Source organism: Apus apus, chromosome 6 (assembly GCF_020740795.1).
Source record: "Apus apus isolate bApuApu2 chromosome 6, bApuApu2.pri.cur, whole genome shotgun sequence".
NCBI classification, from domain to species: Eukaryota; Metazoa; Chordata; class Aves; order Apodiformes; family Apodidae; genus Apus; species Apus apus.
The window spans coordinates 26,206,397-26,227,536 of record NC_067287.1 but is presented as its reverse complement, the minus strand read 5'-3'; the positions used below and the strand labels follow the sequence as shown (position 1 = coordinate 26,227,536).

General features: G+C 39.7%; 1 protein-coding gene across 1 annotated transcript; it reads right to left on the bottom strand.

Moving 5' to 3' along the window:
• Positions 1 to 9,830: 9,830 nt before the first annotated feature.
• ICOS (inducible T cell costimulator) lies at positions 9,831 to 19,277 on the bottom strand. Its single transcript, XM_051623871.1, is given in 6 exon segments — positions 9,831 to 9,920; positions 10,511 to 10,623; positions 12,038 to 12,376; positions 13,319 to 13,357; positions 19,161 to 19,233; positions 19,236 to 19,277. Coding segments are annotated over 6 exon segments (696 nt in total).
• Positions 19,278 to 21,140: the final 1,863 nt, after the last annotated feature.

Below are 21,140 nucleotides of genomic sequence, written 5' to 3'. Positions count from 1 at the left end.
TCTTAGAACAACAGTACCATGTACAACTAGGACATCTCAAAGGCCACTCTGTGCTGGCTGCATCTTTCTCACCCAGACAGAGACAAGGAGATAGCAGCAATCGTGGCTATAGTTGCATAATATCTGGTGTTATTCACAAGCTTTGCTTACTGAGGACATCTTTCACATCCAAGTAACATATATCAGGATGAAAACACTCTTGGACTACATGGGAGTGTCATACATTAAAAAAGCAGACAGGACCTTTATTTATTTGGGAGAAACCATCTCAATATTGACCTGCACAGGGTTTCATGTTACTGTGCATTCTTTGGGGTTTTTTTATGTTTGCTTTTTTATTGTTTGTCCTGGCAGGGGGAAGAGTCTGTGCCATAAGGCTGCTTGTCTTAGGAGCAATTTCAGAGATACCTCAGGATGCAGGGAACAAAGTTATTTTGTTCAACTTTAAGTTCAGACTGGTACTAGGATTAGGGTGTCCAAGAACTGGAAGAGGAAAGGAGTGGTGAGCCTGTGGAGCATAGCAATTCTAGTTGGACCTTGTTCCTCTGGTAGCTGTGCTGCATTAGCCAGATTCAGGATCTTGATTCCTGCTTTGCCTCCTCTTTGATCCATTTTCAGATGTGCACAGGAGTCAAGGAAGTCCTTAATTACGCAGCCTGAATTCTTGCCTTCCCATCAGTAATGGTACTCTCAGTTGCCAGTATCCAAGGGGAGAGTACTTAGCTGTGAAACTGGAGAGAGGAATTTTCAGTGGGTTATTTGGGATCTTTTGAGTTCTCAAGGGAAGGTTACAGGCTCTTTACTGATTGCGATAAGGAAGCGACTTCTTACTTCTGCCACGGTACCCATGTTGTCTGCGCCTGAAGTAAGTGGACTCCAGTTGCCCTTGATACACCCATCACAGTTTGTACTTTGTGGTAAACAGGTTTTGTCACACAGTTGTTTATAGTCAAAAGGTGGAAGTCAAGATAAAAATTGGATGTTGGTGCCCTATCATGCAATGAGGGCATAATCACTGTCGCTTCTAAGTACACACAGAGGCAGCAGCAGCTGAGGTGATACCTCTGCAGCTCCTGCTTCCCAGCCAAGTGAGCATTGCCCATTTACAGATGAGTGAGCTGGGAGCAGGTGGAGTTCAGAAGATGTGTAGAGATGGGGCAGGCTTTTATGATTTTATTCTATTAATATTGTGTGTAACAAAACGCCTGAAAGGAGGGGTCAGGGCCTTATCTACCTACATGGCACAAAGCTTACTTGTTCAATTGGGAAACCTTCAAATTAAAGGCAGAAGACAAATATGAAGGAGCAGGAGGAGAGAAACAAAACAGAACAGTAAAGAAATCAAAATTATTTGTGAGAAATATAATTTAGCTCCTTCAACTGTTCTTTAGGGAAAAAAGTGAGGGTATGTATTTGGTAACATGACAGGCTTACAAAAAGTGTGCATCAATTCTGTGCTCCTCAGAAACACTTCTGCATATTTGACAGATGAGTTATTTGATCATCAAAGTCTCAATGTGCTCAGATAAAATACAACTTTGAAAAATAATTTAGTTTGTAGAGTTTCAGTTCCTGCAAGCTGTGTGGTTAATAATTTGTTTTAATATTGCTAATGTTATCTTGGTAATACTGAAATTAATATTCTCAAAAAACAGTCAGTCTTGATAAAAGATTCTGACCTTGTGGCTTCCCGGAAGATGAGTCTTGCTGAAGTTGCTGATTTTGATCCGAGGCTGTCATGAGGAGCTCTCTGGGTTTGCTCAGCAGGCAGACTGGTAGTAGCAGCACATGCTTGCTTTGAATACCAGCATTGAGACAGTGCTGTTTTCTAGCGAATCTGCCTACTCTGTGCATTTAAGGTTGTATATGTGTAGTTTCATTACGAGAATATTTCATTTCTTTCTTGTTGCTGGTAGCTTTGCAGAGCAGTGGCACACTGAGAAATGCTTTTTTGGCTGGTGTAACCACCTGAACTTCCAAACAAGGGATTGATTTTTCACATGCAAACTCATATTGCTGTTATTTTTATTTTTTGTTATTTACAAGCAGTTGCATTGCAGTCCTACATGGAGGTCCTGAGCATTGCTCTCTATACGTTAATGGACTTTCCTAGAGTTATCAGTGGGTGCAGGCCTTAGAAGAACTGTGCTTCAGGACCAGATCCATGTGTACAGAACCAGAGACCAGCTGCTTTTCATGTTCTTTGCATTGTTTTTCAGCCCTTTTTGATGAAAGACAATGTAATGCAGAGGAAATGCTGTGTTAGAAGTCTGTGTTGGGAAAGGGGCTGATATCAGACACTGTTTTCTGCCACTTTCAACCTTCTGAGAATTCTTCAAAGTTCACAACAGTCAGTTTAGTCTTAGGCTGTTTACTCTGCTGAAGTTTCTTGCTGGTAGCCTGAAAAGTCTGTGGACCTGACAAAATTTGAAGAGCCAGAAAAGGCTTGTGAAGAAAGCTTGTCCTGATCATCCAGCTCTTACGCAGGTCCCCAGAGAGCTGCCTGGAAGGGAAGCTCCCAGGAACCTCTGAGGACAGTAGGAGGGAGTGTCTTACTGTAGCAGTGCTGGAAGTGGCCTGCAGAGTTGTTGGCAGTGACCACCTAAAAAAACCAGAAAAAAACAGTTTTATTTGAGTTAATTTTACATAAGTTGCCTCTGCAAATAAAGATATTATGGCTCAAATCTTTAAGCAAACTTAATGAAAACCACAGAGCTTCATCAGATGTTTGACTACAATGCAAACCCACCATGAAAGGACTGAGAAATCTGCATTATTTTGATGTCAAATCAAAAGAAGCCAGATATGGCATAAGCATTCAAAGATTAACTGCATTGCAAGTAAATTTGACCTGAATCTCAATCTTGGTTAAGTAAGTCCAGATCATTTGACTTTTGCATAGTTTCATGTTTCATTAGAGTTTGTGCATTTAGCTTACACTGAAATAATGGGGCTTTGCAAATAATTTCTTGAATACAAGGTCTCCAAAGGAACAAGTTTGACCTCTCTTCATCCATTTAGCTTCTTACCACTTTGTTTTCCCATCCTCCCTCCAAGGGACTCAGTTCAGTTGACAGGCATTGAGTAAATCTTCCCTAAAATGCAGACGAAAGATAGCTAATCCTTATCTGGCTTGCAGAGCAGGTCTCATCTCTTCCACCCTGCTTCCGGCATGAGCAGAGCTACATGCAGATCCCTTTCTCGTCTTCCTTATTTCCAGAACTGCAAAAGACACACCATGAGCAGAGTCCTGGAGGGGAGGAAATTAGGCAGGGTCCCATGTGGGAATTCTGTAACCCCAAGGACTGAGCAAGCAAGGCTCACCTCATTCCTCCTACACATACCTGAAACCTCAAAGTTCCTCCTGCTAGCCAGACCCCCCCTATCTCCAGTGCCTTTTTCCTGTTGGCCTCATTGCACTGAAATCTCATTACCAACTTGAATTTTGCCTGTATGTTTGAAGGGCAGTAACTGGAGTAGCTCTAAACATGCTTGATAGTTTCCTTACAGCAGTATTAGTGTGTGACACAGGAAACACTGGTGATGTGTGAGATCCCAGACAGTGATATATAAAACGATTGCAAAAATAGGTCCCAAAATTCCAAACTCTCATAGGCGTTCCCTAGCCCTTGGCAGGTATGGGTCACCATCTCTCTGCAGGCACAGAGACTAGCCAGCATCCATCTGCAAAGTGTCTAATTAAGATGATTTGTAATCGTGTCAGTAGCATGTAGCTTACCTGATACAGAGTATTTTCTTCATCACCCTCCTGGCTATCAAAAAGCCCCTCCCAGGAGGGGTGGTCTAAACATCTTGTAACAGGCAGAAGATTCACTGACGGAGATGGAGAGTGTGTGAGAGAGAAATGTCTGTAGTCCACTAGTCATTGGCAGTCACCTAAAAGGGGACAAGGCATAGTTCTGATTCAGAATTTATTTTGGTACTTTATCCCTGATTTTTTCACACAAAGTTCAGTAGCAGTCTTTGAAATGGTACTGTAAGGGTGCAACATGAAGTTGCTGGGACATGCTCCATCCCTTCTCCAGCACTGTGACCTGCTGCAATGAATCCCCTTCAGTCAGCTGTGACATCCACTGCCCAAGCCAAACAGCTGTACATTGCACTGGAGAAGGCTGAGCATTTCAGTGTCTCAGCTGTTGGTAGATCTCAGATCATACAAAACACCAAAAGGTTACTGCAGTACGCACCACGTTTGAGGTACATGTCCCAACCACTTTTAAAAAATCTCTTTCTTAGCTTAGATCTGTTTCTTCTGTGACATTTGTGAATTCAGCCTCTGGAGTGTGGCTTCAGAAAGCTGCTGTGTGCAGGCAAAGGAATTGCACTTCTCTGCTAAAAGGTTCTTTGCGCAAGATCCCTGGGCATCTCAAGGTGCCACAGACCCATGCAGGTCTTTTGTGGATTCCTCGGTACCACTGAAATGCATGAAAAATTATCATTACTGTTCTTGCTCTAGACTCACATTCTTTGTCTGCATTTGCCAGCCCCACAGAAAGCAGAGAAAGAGTCTCTTAAAAATTACTCAGAAGTTATTCCATGGTCACATGGTGTGACATTCTGGTTAGCCATTAAAGTGATCTGACTGTCTACATTAAAAAAATCCACTGCATACATTTTATTCCACTAGCTTAGCTGTAGCAATGTTTTTCTGTGTATTTTTTCTTCACAGCTGTTGTTTTTATTGGTATCTACTAACCAAAGACTTTTGTTTCATGCAAAGGGAAATGGGTTACCATTAGTGCAGCGCAGTTCAGGTCTATGAAGATGCTTCAGCTAGTTGCAATTACAGGATAAATGTGGGCTGTGGGCTGAAGGCATTTGTGACTGTTTGGAGACTTGTGTTTGAATTAATAACTGTGATGAGTGACAGTTCTTTTCTTAAAACATACAGAGGCCTCTTTTCTCACCAAATAATACGTATGTTTTTACCATCTTGAGCGAAGAGGGTATTTCTTTTACTCAAATTTTCAGTGGAAATTATGAATCATGAGGCACTATTCAACATGAGTGGCTGTTTTCTTTGATACATCTATGTTTTTTAGTAAAGAGCACACTTCTTTTTGTTTTATCTCTAAATGTAAAGATAACAAACACACTTAGCAGGAAAGACAGGGCTTGTTCCATCTGGGTTGAATTCCTGATGAAGATGAAGTTTCCTTTCACTTTTGAAGTGGATCAGACAGATGTTGCAGTGGGAAATGCTTCATACCTCTTTGCATTGGCTGCATGAAAAAGAAAGAAGGAAATGCAGAGAAGGTGACTCCAGCTACAGGTGGAAAGGTGCTCAGAAGCAGCTCTTGCACTCCCTCGATGTGGCTCCTTGGCCAGGCCCCTGTCAGGGGCTGTTCTACTCCTTCGTTGAAGGAAAAGCTGTGGGTAACAGCTAGTGTTTGGGAGGGCAGTGTCTCCAGCAGACCTGTTGAATAAATATATTGTGCTCAAAAGAGATCCTTCTTTACTGTCTGCATGTTTTAGTCAGCTCTCAAGTGAAAAACATGGCATTTGCAAAGAAAGATACCTTTTGCTCTGGCAGTATGGGGCAGAAGTCCCCACTAACCAATTGGATGTTTTTTAGGTAAATAGTTTCAATGACCTGTGTTTTTTCCTATTTTATTATTGCTATGTTCTTCATGACAACTTAAAGATTCACATGCATATGGAACTCTCCACATTGTAGAACACTTTATGAATAACGGTGTACAATATTTTCAGGACAGATCCTCATTTCAATTCATTTGTTTGCTTTACCCTAGTTCAAGAGCCTCTTTTCCCCAGCCTTAAATAAACTTTGTAGAAATCTGGAAGAAAAATCACTTGGAGTTAACAAACTACCTATACTAAGGTTAAATAGCCCACAAAGTTTCATAGTGTCATTTCATTCCCAGTTAGGTATTAGATAAGAATATGCAATCTTGAATTTCACCATTAAACTCCAAGAGTATTCAGATTTGGGTTCATAATTCAGGCTGGAAAGACAAGCTTGCAATATAAATACAGAGGTTTGGATTTCAAACCATCTCAAGATATGCAGGTGTTCAAATTATTATATTCTTGTCATTTATCCTTCCTTAAATTTTGGAGTAGCTGTAGTTATCATCCTTAACGTCTTTCACCTGTTTATATTAGATCATACTATCTGTTTAGCAAGATTTAAGTTTGCTCAAGCTGTACATTTTTATTTCAAATCTTAACCTTCAAGTAGACTATGAGTAGCTCTTTGCTGTACGTACCTATTTGGTTTACTGATTTATTAACTTTGTACACTCCATACTGGCATGGACTGGGAAGATCTAAAGGGCATTACTGTGTATAAATACATGTAGGGTTACTCATAGGAATGTTAAATCAGAAAGTTTGAAAGCATCTTACTGATACTGAATCTTATGTTACAAGTTGTATGACAGAAACTGAGATTTCAGCTTCTGGAAAAGACCTAACCAAAATGCTTTTTTCAGTCATATTCCCCATAAAGCAATAGAAGACAAAGATGGAGAGGGACAGGTTGTAGAACCCCTCTCATGGACTGTAAAATTTCAGTTATAATCCTAAACCATTATGTAGCAAACAGAGAAAATACAGGTTGAGATTGTGTCTTAGTAGTTTATTTTACCTCAGATCTCTGCTTTCCTGGACATTATTTGGATGTTACTCATGCTTTTGCTTGTCTTGAAAATGGATTTTGTAGAAGAGTTGGCTGAAATTTCTTACTTGATTTTTTTATTTTCTGCTAAAATGGTCTGCTCCCAAAACTGGAAGTTTCCAAAGACAGATTTTTTACTTTTTGAAATGTGGACCTGAGAGTATCAGGACTTTTCTTTATTCTTATTGACTCTCTTTTTGTTTTCTTTTATTTTAATCCATTGTTGCCACACAGTCAATAGACTCAGCTCATGTTACTTTTTTATTTATTTTTTTTTCTGCCATCCTTTATCTTCTTCCAGCTCCTTTTGATTTGGAGGTATTGAAGAATGGGAGAAAGAAACTCAAAAATGTCCCAAAATAATCCTAAACAGTATCAGTGTAGTAAATAAGGGATTAAAAGAAAAGATGGGACAATAAGAAAAAAGTACTTTCTTGTGAAAGTGAAAAGAAACAAACAGATCCAAACAGTGTCATTACCTCACTACATAGAAACAGATCCAGATTTTTGGTTTTCACTTCTTTAATTATTTTTTTCCATAGTCCTTTTCCTGTTTCCCACTAAGATGCTATACAGGGATAAATTGCCCTCTAGTCTCTCCCCATTGGACTGTGTATTTTACAGAGCTTATTTCTTTTGCATGGCATGTGTGTGTGCATGAACTTTCTTATGGACACGTAGCATAATAAATAAATGTTTTATTAAGCATAAATTTTTTTTTTCAAATAAAAAACCAGTGATGGAGCCTGAGACATCTAAAAGATTTTTTATAATGAGTATAAATCATTTATCTCTCCAGAGTAGAATGTATGCATTTTGAACTACCTTGTTCAGATATTCATAATTTGTCCTTTATCTAGCAGCATCTCAAGGCAAACCTCAATTTTTTCCTTCTTTCAGAAACTCTTTAATCCTTGAATTTCCTTCTCAGTCTGGTGAAAGTTTCCAGGGGATAGGACTCTCCACTGTTACATCAGATCTTGCATCCAGCATTTCTCACAGGCAGTAGAGGTGAGCTAGTTTCACCAATAATTTTCGAAGGCAATGATTTCCAAGGGCCATGATTTTCAAAGGCATTAATTTCACCAATATTTTTTTTAATTATGAAATCAGTGTATTTGTGGATGTGTAGAGAAGAGTTTGTTTGCTGCAGAGGTCAAGTAATTTGGCAAAGATTATGTGGTAGAATGACAGAAGAGAATGTCATGTTACCCAATACATCAGGATGTCCCTCTATATCTCTGCCTAGGAGCTGGTTGTCTAAGCAGGGGACCCACTGTGAAATTGGCAGTGCTTACTTCATTTGAGGCTTTACTCATTTCCCCTTTGCCTCATGTTACAGTTCACAGTTCACTCCTCTCTGAAATACTTTTATGTATTTAGGTGTTTGTTGAGGAAAACCTTGTTCTTAACATACCAGCTTATGTCCTCTTCATGCCTGACAGTCCCTGTCTGCTCTATTAAATTTGAAACCAGCCTTCTGTTTGCCAGACAAGCAGGCTATGTATCTTTCACAATAGTGTCCTCTGACCAATATTTGGTATTTTGATGAATGATGGAGAAACTCAGAATCAATGCACCACTCTGCTTGCAGCAGCCAAATGATGTCTGGCAACATAACCAGGCTGGATTCGCAGTTGGTCATTTATGGTCAGAGTTTTGATGGATTTCACGACTAGCATGAAGGATTCTTCATTTCATTCATACTGAAGGCTCTGAGCAATTTGAGGCAGGTCAAGTAACCCCTGAACCCACTGGGTAAGTAGTAAAGGTTTCATGTCAAACCACAAGAGGAAGATAGCAAAGTCTGTGAATACACTGGCCTTATGGATTGTGTTGTATTTGTGCTACCAGATGTGTGAACTGGAGAGATTATGCCTCCTAGTTTAGGTACTTATCCTGCAGAGGTGAACTGATTTAAAGAACAATTCAGTCTTGAAAGTAATATATTCCTCGGTTAGTAAAAGAACTCAGAATTTAATTAAATAAGAGGAAACACGGGGTGTGAACGGCAAAGATGTGTTGACAGCCCAAATATGAAACAGGCAGGTGTGCATACCTGAGGTACTCTTTCACAGTCAAGTCTGTGCTGTGCTCCCTCAGGTTTTGTTCCCCTGCTGTCCCACAGCTCAGTGCAGGAAAGCATGTGTACATACCACACTCTCCTAGTGTGATGCTGAGAAGCTTGACAGTGAATCTGAGGATGAATTGATAACATCAGGCTCAACTAGCCCTAACAAAAGGACATGAAGCCCCAACAGTGCTTCGTGGCTGTGCCACAGGATTGGCATTGGAGGTAGTCTGGGTTTTTTTGTCCCACGTGGGAAGTTTATCATAAAGGAGATGCTAGAAAACAAAAGTTCCCTCTGTAGTAGCACTACAGGAATCTACTCTAAAGCAAACTCCTACTTTTCTTCAACTAAAAGCTGACACCTTTAACACATTGTTAGCACTTCAGGTACAAGTCAGTGAATCAGGCAGTGTGCCATTTAACACACAAGGCTAGAGCAAAACACAGCTCAGAACAGTACTGGAGTGGGTGACTCATGACTGAGCACAGGGCAATCACAAGAGTTCAGGGAGGCTGAGAAAGGTAAGGATATGCTGATTTCCCATTATCCAGGTTCAAGTAGCTGGAAAACCTCTGCTGCCAGAACTTCCATGCCACAAGCAACTTATACCTAGAATGGGAATTGAGAATTAGTTACATGCAATCCCTACACATCTGAATCAGTCCAAATTCTCTTTATGTTCTGTATCCAAAACTGCTTCTGGCTACTATGCAAGGGCTTAAGTAGGTAGGAAGTTCCTCTTTCTTTACCGATTATTTGCCCTTAGCCAGAAACATTCAGTAAATCTAGCAAATCACTTCCCCAGAGACATTCTGGGCACCATGCATCACCTAAAGAATCTGAATGGAAGTGTTTCACATCACTTCCTCGCGCATAAGATCATTACTTTGCACTGATGTGAAGCCATAGCATTTCTAGGAAACAGCCCACCATTCCTGCTACCTGGCAGGAGGAACTCCATTATCAAGCTGCTGTAACAGTGCCACCCACTCACCCACCCACCTAGAATCAATGGGACATACAGCAAGAAGCCCTTTCCCTCCCAGAGAAAGCTTTGCAACAGATACAACAAAGGTACAACTGTGCTTAATACAACCTCAGACTCTTGTTTTTTTAGCTGCATTCACTGCAGCCATAGGCATGTATTCACTGTTGTACTCATGAGAGTTGGATTCACACTGCTGATTCTGCAAAGAGAGAGAAAATTCCATTAATTTAATTTGTGGTCCCTACCCTCCGCCTCTCCCACCTGTTGTTTAAGTAGAGCAGTTACTCTGACTGTTTTCAGTGGGAAAACTGAAGTCAGAATACACAGGCACTCAAGTCAAAAGCTTGGAATAAACCACACTGAAAATGAAAAACACACGTTGTCCAAAAGAATAACTAATGACTATGGTCTCCTTTCTTTTCTTAGCCAAGTGGGTCTTTGTTTAAGTGGTTTTGCTTCAGAACAGAGCTGGAATTGCTCCACTGATGATTTGTATCCTGCTCTTGAGCAAAACAATCAGGTGAATTGCTTACCAAAGTAATTTTGCTGACCTGTGCAGCATTTCTGCTCTTTCCTTTGATTCCCAGCCTTTAAATCAATAAACAATTCTGTCTTAGAAAAATTAAATCTGAGCTGCTGTCATCAGTGACTGAATTCCAGTGGTAAATTAACAACTCAGTCCCTTTGTCAAAAAACACATCATATGCTGACTATGTGCCTGTCCCACCCTCTAAATCAAGTTCCACATCCATGACCCTTGATTCTGCAGAATCTCATAGACTTCCTTACTTTGTTCCTTAAGCAACAGGCTACAACACAGCAGACACAGGAAATCATGACAAGCATGATCAGGCCTGTAATTATCCATGACATGAGTCCCAGTGAAATGCAGTCTTCCTTACCTGGAGATGGGGAGGCAAAAAAAGTCATTACTAACACTTTACATTTCCCCCCCCCCAGAGATAAGTTTTCAAATTCTTTCCCCTCTTTTCTTCATAATAATGAAATAGCAAAAGTGAGCTCTGGAGAAGAATTTTCCTGAGGTGAAAAGCCACCTTTAAAAAGTGTATTCAGGAGGAAGCAGAACATTGCAGGTTTCCAGGAGAGGTGAAAGTGTTGGTACACAAGGCTAAAAATGTAGACTGGAAAGAAACCAAGCCAGACTTGAGAGCATGATGGTAGTTTAGATCTGAGCAAGACTTCAGCTTACATTCAGTGAGTACCACAGATGATTTAAAGGGCATCCTGGTCAAAAGCAGAGTGGACTTCAGCAGTCATTTTTGGATAAGAAGGCAAGCTAAGGGACACAAGATTACTCTTGCTCAGATCTGGGAGAAAATATAATAGGGCATGAAATATCTGGCAATAGCTGTGAGCATCTGGCTATCCAGACAAATGTAAATGGATGGTTTTGGGAAACACTACAGACAAAAGAGGGTGTCATTATTTGATTCTGAGAAACTTTTAACTTCAGAGAGGGCTGAGAGAGAATTTGACCCAACCACATAACTATAGCCTTAGCATTTCAGCATCTACATTTGTTTAGTCCTGGTGTTGAGAGATAGGAAAATATGGCAAGGGAGAGAGAACACACAGATGAACATGCAGCATCTTGCAACTGAACTATATTGAGAAGGAAGAAGAAGTGTGCGCAAAAACACTATTATCCCTTTCAATAAGCCACTGAGTGAAAGACAATTAAAAACTAAAGCATGTGCATAAATCTTGTGAAGTTAGTCCAAGCCCTTCCCAGTAAAAGGCCAAAAACTCAGCAGTTGTGGTTGACTTATGCTCTAAGAAGGCTCTACAGCTGAAGGCCTGCTTCAGAGAGGTGAACACCATGTTCTTCACATCAGTGTGGCATCAGAGATCTTTCTGTATCACAGATATTTGACAGCTGATTTTTTTCTTAAATCTGAGGCACATGAACATTATTCTAAGAATGGATTTTTCCCCCAGCTAGAAATAATCTTAACATTTACATTCAGCAGCTTGGAAAATGGACAATGGGAAATTTATTCTCAGGCAAATGTGGGAGTGCAGCACTCCAGAAGATGTAGTCTAGATAGTTCAGGTGCCACCAACAATGTGCAGAGCTCAGCATAGCTTATAAAATCTGCCCAAGAAGATGAATAAATATGGAGGGGCCATGCTGAACAGCCTGCCAACACAGGTCCACTGTTGGCAGGCCCCTATTAAGTAGTGTTAAGCTGTCTTAGAAATATCTGTGCAAACCAGTCACATTTTTCACTGCAGCATAGCTATGCCCAGTGTCTACTTATCAGTAAACTGACATGAGGGGAGAAATAAACTTACCTGGGATGTACAAATAGGTTTCTTTCAGCTGGCAGTCAATATATGGAGGGGGGAAGAACATCTCCAGGCAGTAGGTATAAATGTCGATATGCTTTCTTTCCAGATTTTTAAGAATGAAAGTGGTGCTGCTATTTGAATGCTCTGTGTGACAGTAGGTGACATTGGTCTTGGAGACAACTTTCTCCTCATTCAAATGAAGTGCACAGATCTCCTTCTTTTCGTGCCCTTTGAAGAGGGTCATGCTGAACTCACTCACATTTTTGGGCTTGGGGAATGTGAACTTGAAGCTTCCATTTTCAAATTCCACCATCACCTGGGAGTCAGAGACATGAGGCTGATCTGAAGACATGAAAACAGTAAGTACAGTCACTCCCATAGCAATGAAAGGAATCCTTAAGAAACTCATTTAAGCAAAGCAAGTGAACCATGTGATTGAAACTTAAGGCATGTAGGTATTCAGGATAGTCTGACTGTGGAAAGCAGCCTGTACAATGAGATACCTGTGCATCATTCTGGTCATGTCAGACATGCCTGAGAAAATACATGAGATAAGACCTGACATGTTATCTACTGTAAGTCTGGAAAGGTCACTGTTAGCATTGGATCAGTGATCCATTAATTGATAATGTTCAAAGGCCCACTTGGACCAAACACTATACACATATATAATTCCTGCCTCACACTGATTGGCATATTCATAGATAAAACAAGGTGGGACAAAGATTGTGATAATTATCTCTGTTTTATCGTTCATAATCTGCACCTTGATGGTGTAGCTGAAAACTTAAAATGGGATGTGAACCCAAAAATCCTACTTAAGTGCCTTAACCACAAGACCTTGCTTTCATTTCCAGAGCAGACAGTGGTTTAAGGCATGCCATAAAGTTTAAAACTAGTTACTTAAATGGCTATAGTACCTTTATCTCTAAGATAATGGGAGAAGTAGAGCACAGCTGTTACTGTGTGCACGCACCTACGTGCAATCCAAAGATCACATTTGACCTTCCCAAAAACTGTCTGAAAAACTCTCAGATATTGTGCAATTCTCATTTTGCAAATTTCTTGGAGAAGAAAAAAGGAAGTAAACTGACCGACAACCTCCTGCTACCTCACAGTTTGACTTTTTAAAGTCAGCGACCAATAGCATGGGAAACTCCCTCAGACAAAAATATGTTAAAGTGTGCTGTAAAAAAAAGTACCATTCTTTCTTTTCAAGGGCAGTATTTGCTGATGCAGATAGGCATTTAAAACCATAAACCAAATTATGCAAATGTGTCTTACCTATATTTTTGCATGGACTTGACGAGCAGCTGTCAACTCCTGAAAAATACAAAATTGTTTCCTGTTTAAAATTCAAGAAGAGATATGCAGATACAGGGCCATGCAATGTTAAGATGACCAAAGTTATTATCTAATTTGTGTCATTAGCCTATATGATTGTGTCTGTGCTACACTATAAAATCATATTATGTGTTAAAAGCATGAAATATAAACATCAAGGTAGAAAGAAAATGCATTGAGCAAGAATTAATACTGATCATACATAAAGCATTTGCAAATTCTTAAAACACCTCTGCAAAGAAACAGATGTAATTCATAAATGGAAGCTGGGATGAAAACAAAATTTTCCCCAAAATACTGAGGAAATCTGCCCCTAAGTGAAAGAGCATATTTTTTATTTCTCATTAATCCAGAGTCAGCAGTGAGCTGGCATTATACTTTGTTTACAGACCAAAACACTCATTCCAGCTAAATTCATTCTTTTTCCCCACTGCTCAACACTGCATCAAAACCTCTTCTTACAGTACATCCAGGATGAATATCTGGAAAATGCTCCAATACATGCAGCAAGAAAATATTCAATAAATGCATAAGGTTTTGTTCCTTTTTCAATAGCAACTTTCTCTTAATGATTATGAAACTGTTCAGTCCATTGTAGGCAGCCTCCAGTACAGGAGACAGGCATGTTTTTAATAATTTTCTGGATTTTTTTATTAAGCCCCTGCCTCCGTCATCACTCACTATGCAACACTGTGAGTGGAATTCCCTGCCTAGGTTTGGTGGCATGTACTGCTTTGAAATAGTTTATATTTCACTATTGGCAGCATAGCACAGTCTGATAGGGTTTCATTTGGAATTTTTCTTTTTGCAGTGCCCAAAACTTAAAGGTACAGACAGGTACACAGGTAGAAAAAAAAAAACTATCTGCTTTTCCTGTTTTCTGGTTGCCTGAGTAAGTTCTTCAGAGCTAAGGAAATATTGGGCAAATACTTAAAGACTTTGATGCATTATCCCATTCTTCTTGTTACTACTATGTGGTAGTCTAGATCCACCCAGAGTAGGTCCCCAACTGTGCTGGGTACTGCACTGATTACACAGTATAAATAGTCTTTTTGTCAAGGTATCTGTTATCTTTGACCTCCATCTGCACAGGAACAGAAGATTATTCTCATTTTGTACTTTTTTATGCTTTCAACTTTTTCTGGACAGAGGCAATTTTTTTCTTCTTTAAATTCTTCCTTCTTACTACCATGGGCAGGGGCATTGCAATGAATGATACTCATTTAAAATATCTTTAAGTGGGACACATAAGCTACTGGACTTCTGGAAGACACTTTGTCATACTCAGTTGGATAGCAGTAGAAACTGTTACCCCTTTTTGATTGATTTACCCACTTTCTAGTTATCACACTCTCCCTGGTTTACTGTGCAGTCAGAACCCTTATCTAATTCAGCAACAGTTGTAATATCTGTACTTCTCTAAGGACTATTACTTGAGTGTGTGATAACAAAGTATTTGGCATCTCATACCTCTGGTATGAAGATAAGACAAACAAAATACGCATCTCACCTACCACAGTGAACTAGAGCTTTAGATATGCTGGAGGCACAGATACAGAAAGTGCAAGCCCTCATAATGGTATGTAGTCTGAAAAGCTGAAAGCAAAGGTCAAATAAAGAAATGGTTCTTGATGACTTGCATGTTGCGTGGTGAAAGAAAATACCTGCTATGAGAACACATACAGGTGTTTTAAAATGCTCTATAGTTTGATGGCCTGTAATTTGGTAACATATGCCTTTAAAATTAGGCCCAACAGCACCAAAATTACTTTGGGAAGGAAAAACCAGTGATATAGCAGAAGCTGGGGAGCATGGTGAATATGCAAGCTGACCTGATACTTCTGAGAAGCATCCACCTGTAGCTGAGCCTGCTATATTTGTCACTGGTCATCTGAGAGGAGAGGCAGATGCTGACTCTGTCAGGGCAGCTTCAGAGCCAAGCAGTGCCATGTTCCTCCAGCACCCTGAGGATCACGGGGCTACCCTGCTCTGAGCACTGAAGCAGCAGCTTTGAATTTCATGCCTGTCTCTGAGAATAGTTCAGTTTTGCTGTTAGCTATTAGAATTGTCCTTTCATGCTGGGTGGTTTAAAATGTTTGTCAGAGACCATGGTTGTAATGCATTTTTTAATGGAAAAGGACAGAGAGAGGTCATCAAACATGTAGTTCATGTGACCTTGTGGCAAGCTGAAAGATCATTCTGTATCCTCTCCGGCCCAGAAGCCTTAACTGCCTATTTTCAAGAAAGACGCAGTTACGGATTTGTCTGAATGAGCATTCTGGCAAATGTGATGCAATTAGTATTCCTCTGAAACAAGTGACCATATAGAAGAGTATGCTTAGTGTAGTATAAAGGCAGCACATTTTAAAATGAGATTAACTGCTTGAGATTAAAACACAAAATTGTGTACATGGATGACCACAATGGGTGAGATCTGATATGAATTTCCAACTCATTAGCTATTCTGCATCAGCTCCTAATGTGAATGCTCTCGCTGCATACTAAAAGGTGTCATTCCCTGCCCTCTGTGCCCAACTGCTGTTCTTCTGTGCCCATTTAAACTGGATCTTCCTGTGGACCTGTAACATTCTGTGGGTAATGGCCAGACACATTTGGGATGTCATTTGCCAAGGTACAGTCAGAATAAATGTACATTTAGTGGCATGGGAGATTGGAAACTGCCTTTTAAATGTCCAATAACATTGAGAAATTCACTCACTAATCCTCCCTAATACTGCCTCAAAAAATACGTGAATAAAAGACCACATCAATGGTATTTCGAAAATGATCAGAAGAATCTCATTGGTTCATTAGTAAAAATTGTTAGATTTGGCTGTAAGGTTCCTTTTTGGCATTTTCCATAAAAGAGCTACTTCAACTGCATATGAAAGTTTTGAGACAAGAGGAAACAAATCTTTCATTTTTCTTCATAGCAACGTCACATTGTGGAGTTTTGTAGAGTTGTCTCTGGCTCAGCTCATGGGCAGCAGAGTGTCAAGACCAATATTGTCGTTCAGATGTGAATCCAAGAGATGAACATGTGTATGAGAGGAATGTCTAGTGTGCTTGGACACTGGGTTATTTTCATTTTACAAGGATTGCAATTTTGAGCTTTCTGGTTGCTCTTTGGCCAACCCAATGCTATTTGCAAACATCACCAACCCATTATACATTTTGGTCCTAGAAGAAACTTAAACCCCACTTTTGATTAATGTTAAAACTTGGGTTTTATAGGAGGAAAATAGAACACTCTTGCTTGGTTTTCTTGCTGTTTGTTTTATCCACCCCAGCTCCTGGAAAACTAATTAGCTGATATAAAGACAAAGTATAATTCCACTTGGGTGTGTTCACCTTTGAAAATGAGCAAGGAGAGTTCAGACCCTGCCTTTAAAACGAACACATTTTTTGTGTTAATACTAAATGCATAAGGAAACCACACACCATTTTTAAAGCTGCTATACTTATGACTTTTCAAGGCACTCTGAAAGATGACATTGTCAATTCAGTGTCATTAGTCATATGCTTAAAACTAACATGTTGCTATCTTTCAAGAATCAAGGATTAAGAGAGGAAAGCGGTGCTTCTGGGCAAAGCAAATAAAGGGCAGAATTACTCTAGGAAGCCATCTATTACCTGAATTATTTCTGTGATAGAACTTATGTTGTGAATATATATTACTTATATATAACTAACACAACAACCACTGTTGAAAATATTTCAGACACCCTTCTAAGAAATGTCCATAATTTCCTCCTGTATTGACAACAGGAGATCTGTGCGTGACTAGTGATAACGCTTTGCAATGTTGGCGTGCAAAAGCTCATGTGCAGTGTTTCATAGCAAGGGCCCCAAGTGCTGTGGAATCCTACAACTTAGTACTCCAAAATCCCATCCCTGTGTTTCTCCATAGGCACCAGAGAGGCTCCATGCTCTTACAAACAATTTCTTTATCACAGTTGGGTTATCAAATCATAGTACACGTACATCATCTTCTGTGACACATTTACATTGAAAAAAACTATCCGTAGATCACAAGTAGGGCTTGCTAGTTGCTAAGTCAAAAAAACCCAAAATCTCAGAAGTTAATCTGCTTTTACTTCCAAAAAATTGCCACAGTGTTGGCAGCAGTCTCTGGAGTGCTAGTGTGTTCTCTAATGACAGTATCACACTAATGTGTCTTACATCAGGTGGATCTTTTACAGCCCTTTTCTTTTTAGTAAGAAAGACAGTAATTAGTAATTTTTTATGCTGAAAGCACTGCAAGGTAAAAAACCCGAGAGTTATCATTTCATGTTACAGGCAACTTCTTTGTCCTGCCTTCTCTTTTCCTCAGCTATCTGCCCAAATCCTATCCTCCATATTCAAAGGAAGGGCGAAAGAAAGGTTATCGGATTATTATTATTGTTGTTATTATTATTATTATTATTATTATTGTTGTTGTTGTTGTTGTAGTTGTTGTTGTTATCGGATAGAACAAATATTTGCACCCTTAAAATTGCAGCTTATTTCTTTCCACAAGGAATGGCCTTTTAGATAGCTCCAGTCACATGTAAAAGCCCACTGGTCCAGTATACCTGCTAAATTGACTAGCTGAGAAATATTTAACAAAATTGATTTTTTTTTTAGTAGATTTAAGAACAATTTTTCAAGGACAGAAAAAGCAACTCATGTCTCTCTAGAGATATTGATCACAATCCTCTTTTCCTGTGATTTCACCCATCTTTTAAATCTATCTGAAAACTCAATATACTATCGCTCTATTAGTTAACCTTCAGAAGGGTATTTGCATTGCCTAAAGAGTTGGAACCTAGCTTTTATTTAAATGAAAGTTTAAATTCTGTATGAAACCTCAAGAGTACTTAAATTCTACAGAGAGACTTGCAACCTATCCTATATCACTAACATTTCAGAAGCAAATGGATTCAGTAGGCCTTGGCATGACCTTCAAAGGAACACATTTAGATGGCACTTAATAACTATGGGCACTAAATCTCAGGTCTTAAATGATGTATCACACCAAATTCTTGGATGGTACAGATATGAAAAAAAAAGACTCTTCTTAATCATATATTATCTGTATTTCCATCCTGGTCCAGTAATTTGTGGGTTTCATAGACCCAATCTGTGTGTCCAGTAATTTGTGGGCTACAGGTGGATGTGAGATCTGTTATTTTACTTTGCATAGGTGTGATAAAACACTGAATATTGTAAAGCACTATGTCCATGTTTATGGCTGGACTGAGATCAGTGCTGTCACTATGCACCTTCTCAAACACAGCATTAAGAACACTGGGCTTCCTTTTAAGTTAGTCTGTGTTTCAAGCCCACACCAAATGGTCTCATCCTCTCTTCCATGCCATGTACATTTTTCATAGTATGAAAATTCCCTGCCCAAACAAGAGCAGATTTAGTATCAGTAACTTGGCTTCTCTTTATTAAGGCATTCACTGTCACTCAGCTCTAAGAGCTTATGCTCAGCAAGGGAAGAACTACAGTCTAAACAGCTAGAGGGTAACACTGAGCAGATGAGGTAAAGAATATAAACAATGAAAACTTGAACATTTTCGTTTCAGAGCAAATGCCCTAAGCTGGCAGGAATTCTCTTCCCACCAGCTCTACTGATATTAAAGTCAAAAGTGGTCTTTTTGCAGCTGTTTCCCTTAATTACCTCTATTCTTCCAACCCCTTGCTATCATGCCTCATTTACTGTGTCCTGTCATTGGATGAGTTATATTCCATAAAGACATTTACTGCAAGGAGAATAATCCAAAATGCTACTCACCATACAGGGCTTCAAACTGAAAGCAGAGGACACAGAAAGTTACAGCAACCAACTTCATGCTTGCCTGACACAGAGGCACCAGCCTTCTGTCTACTGTGAAGATGGGGAAGAATTCATGGGTAGAAAAGGAAGTGGTTTGTGGGCATTGGGGGAAATTATATGATAATCAGAAAGACTTTTTCATTTAACCCCTGACTATGTTATAGCTATGTCAGCATTAGCTGCCACCCACATGTGGAGTTTGCTGCTTTTTTTTCCTACCTCATGGCTTGCTGCTACACACAGGAAGATGAAAGATTTCTGACATTCTGACAGTTTGATGTTCATTTCTCCAAAGACTGTTTCTAAGGACAAGCTTTGTAGTAGGGCCTGTTGTGACAGGACAAGGCTTGATGGTTTTAAACTAAGAAATGATAGATTTAGACTAGATGTAAGGAAGAAAGTTTTTACGATGAAGGTGGTAAAACACTAGAACACATTGCTCAGAGATGTGGTAGATGCTCCTTCTCTAGAAGCATTCAAGGTCAGGTAGAACCAAGCTCTGAGCAACCAGATCTAGTTGAAGATGTCCCTGCTCACTGGAGGAGGGTTAGACTAGATGACCTGTAAAGGTCCTTTCCAAAACAAACTATTCTATGATGATTCTGTGAAATCTATAATGATAGAGACTACAGTCATATATGGTACACTTCTTGCAGATGGCCCACAGTCAACAACTTGTTCCTTAAGTTAACTTACAATACAAGCATATTTGCAGCTGGCACCCTTGTTTCTCCCCACCAGTTTCAGCTTGTTTTATGAAGGATGGTCTCGCTCTATGTGGAAACCATTCATTACTAGGGTAGGAGTTTCTTGTGCATCCAGGTCCAGGAATTTATTGGAAAAACATGTTGAAATTGCAGAAGGATCACCTCAGTCCTGTGGGTTTCTGAAGGCTCACTCTGATGTAAGACTTCCACTCTGGAGGTCAGGCTTGCTCTGTGAAGACATGAGAGACTTTATGTGGTTCTGTGGAAGGAGGAGGTCTGACCCAGTGTCCTAGGGCCTTAGGTCAAAAGTTTCTCTCTTTCCTTTTCCCTGCTTTTGTGCAGCACAACCTAAAATGGTCTGCTATCCATCTGTATTCTGGGAGTGTTTTAGGACCCTTTGGGATAACATGTTTTACAATAATTCAGAACCAGCTATTTATTTATGCCTATAATACTAATTTTAGTATAGGTGTGCTTGAAATGCAGCTTCTAAATATTTTAGCATTTCTGATTGCATAAGGAGAAGTCACAAAGAACTAATAGTGGTGCCTGACAGACAATTCTGGGGTTCAGTCCTTGTAATCATCATGCAGTGGTACCAAATAATTTGTGGATAACAGGACTGAGTAATAGATAAACTCCTACTTTGTACTGTGTGAGTAAATCTTCATGTGTTGGTTTATTCTTCCTCAAAAAGTGATTTAATTTCTTTCACTACTGCTGCTAAAGACCTTTTTACATGAACACCGTCAGAGAGTGTTACTCTCATAAGATCCTTGCAAAGCCCTGAAATCTTTGTCTTTTGCTAAATTAAAGTTAGAGGTAAGCCTGAATCAAGTCAAGATTTTATCTAAATTTTCAGCTCAGGTCTGTGGAGCCAAACTTAAATAACTCTAACTAGAGAAAGTTTCTGCAGTATGCTTTTAATTCTGAAGCTCAGGAGTTATATGTGGAGGTTCAAGCAAGATACATCTGACTCCTGAGCTTTCCCTAAGAAGTTATGACCTGCATTGGGATCTACTGAGATTCCAGGTAGAACTATCTTTCCCATCTTCCATAACCACTTTATGGGGAGTGCTGAAACAACAGAGCAGCTGTATCCTGGGACAGGGGTTTTACTGCCCCTCAGGTAAGTGTAAGACAAACAGCCAGGAAGGCCTATAGTAAAAAGAACTGCTACTGCTACTGCTGCTGCTGCTGCTGCTGCTACAGAATTAGGGAAGGAAGAGCA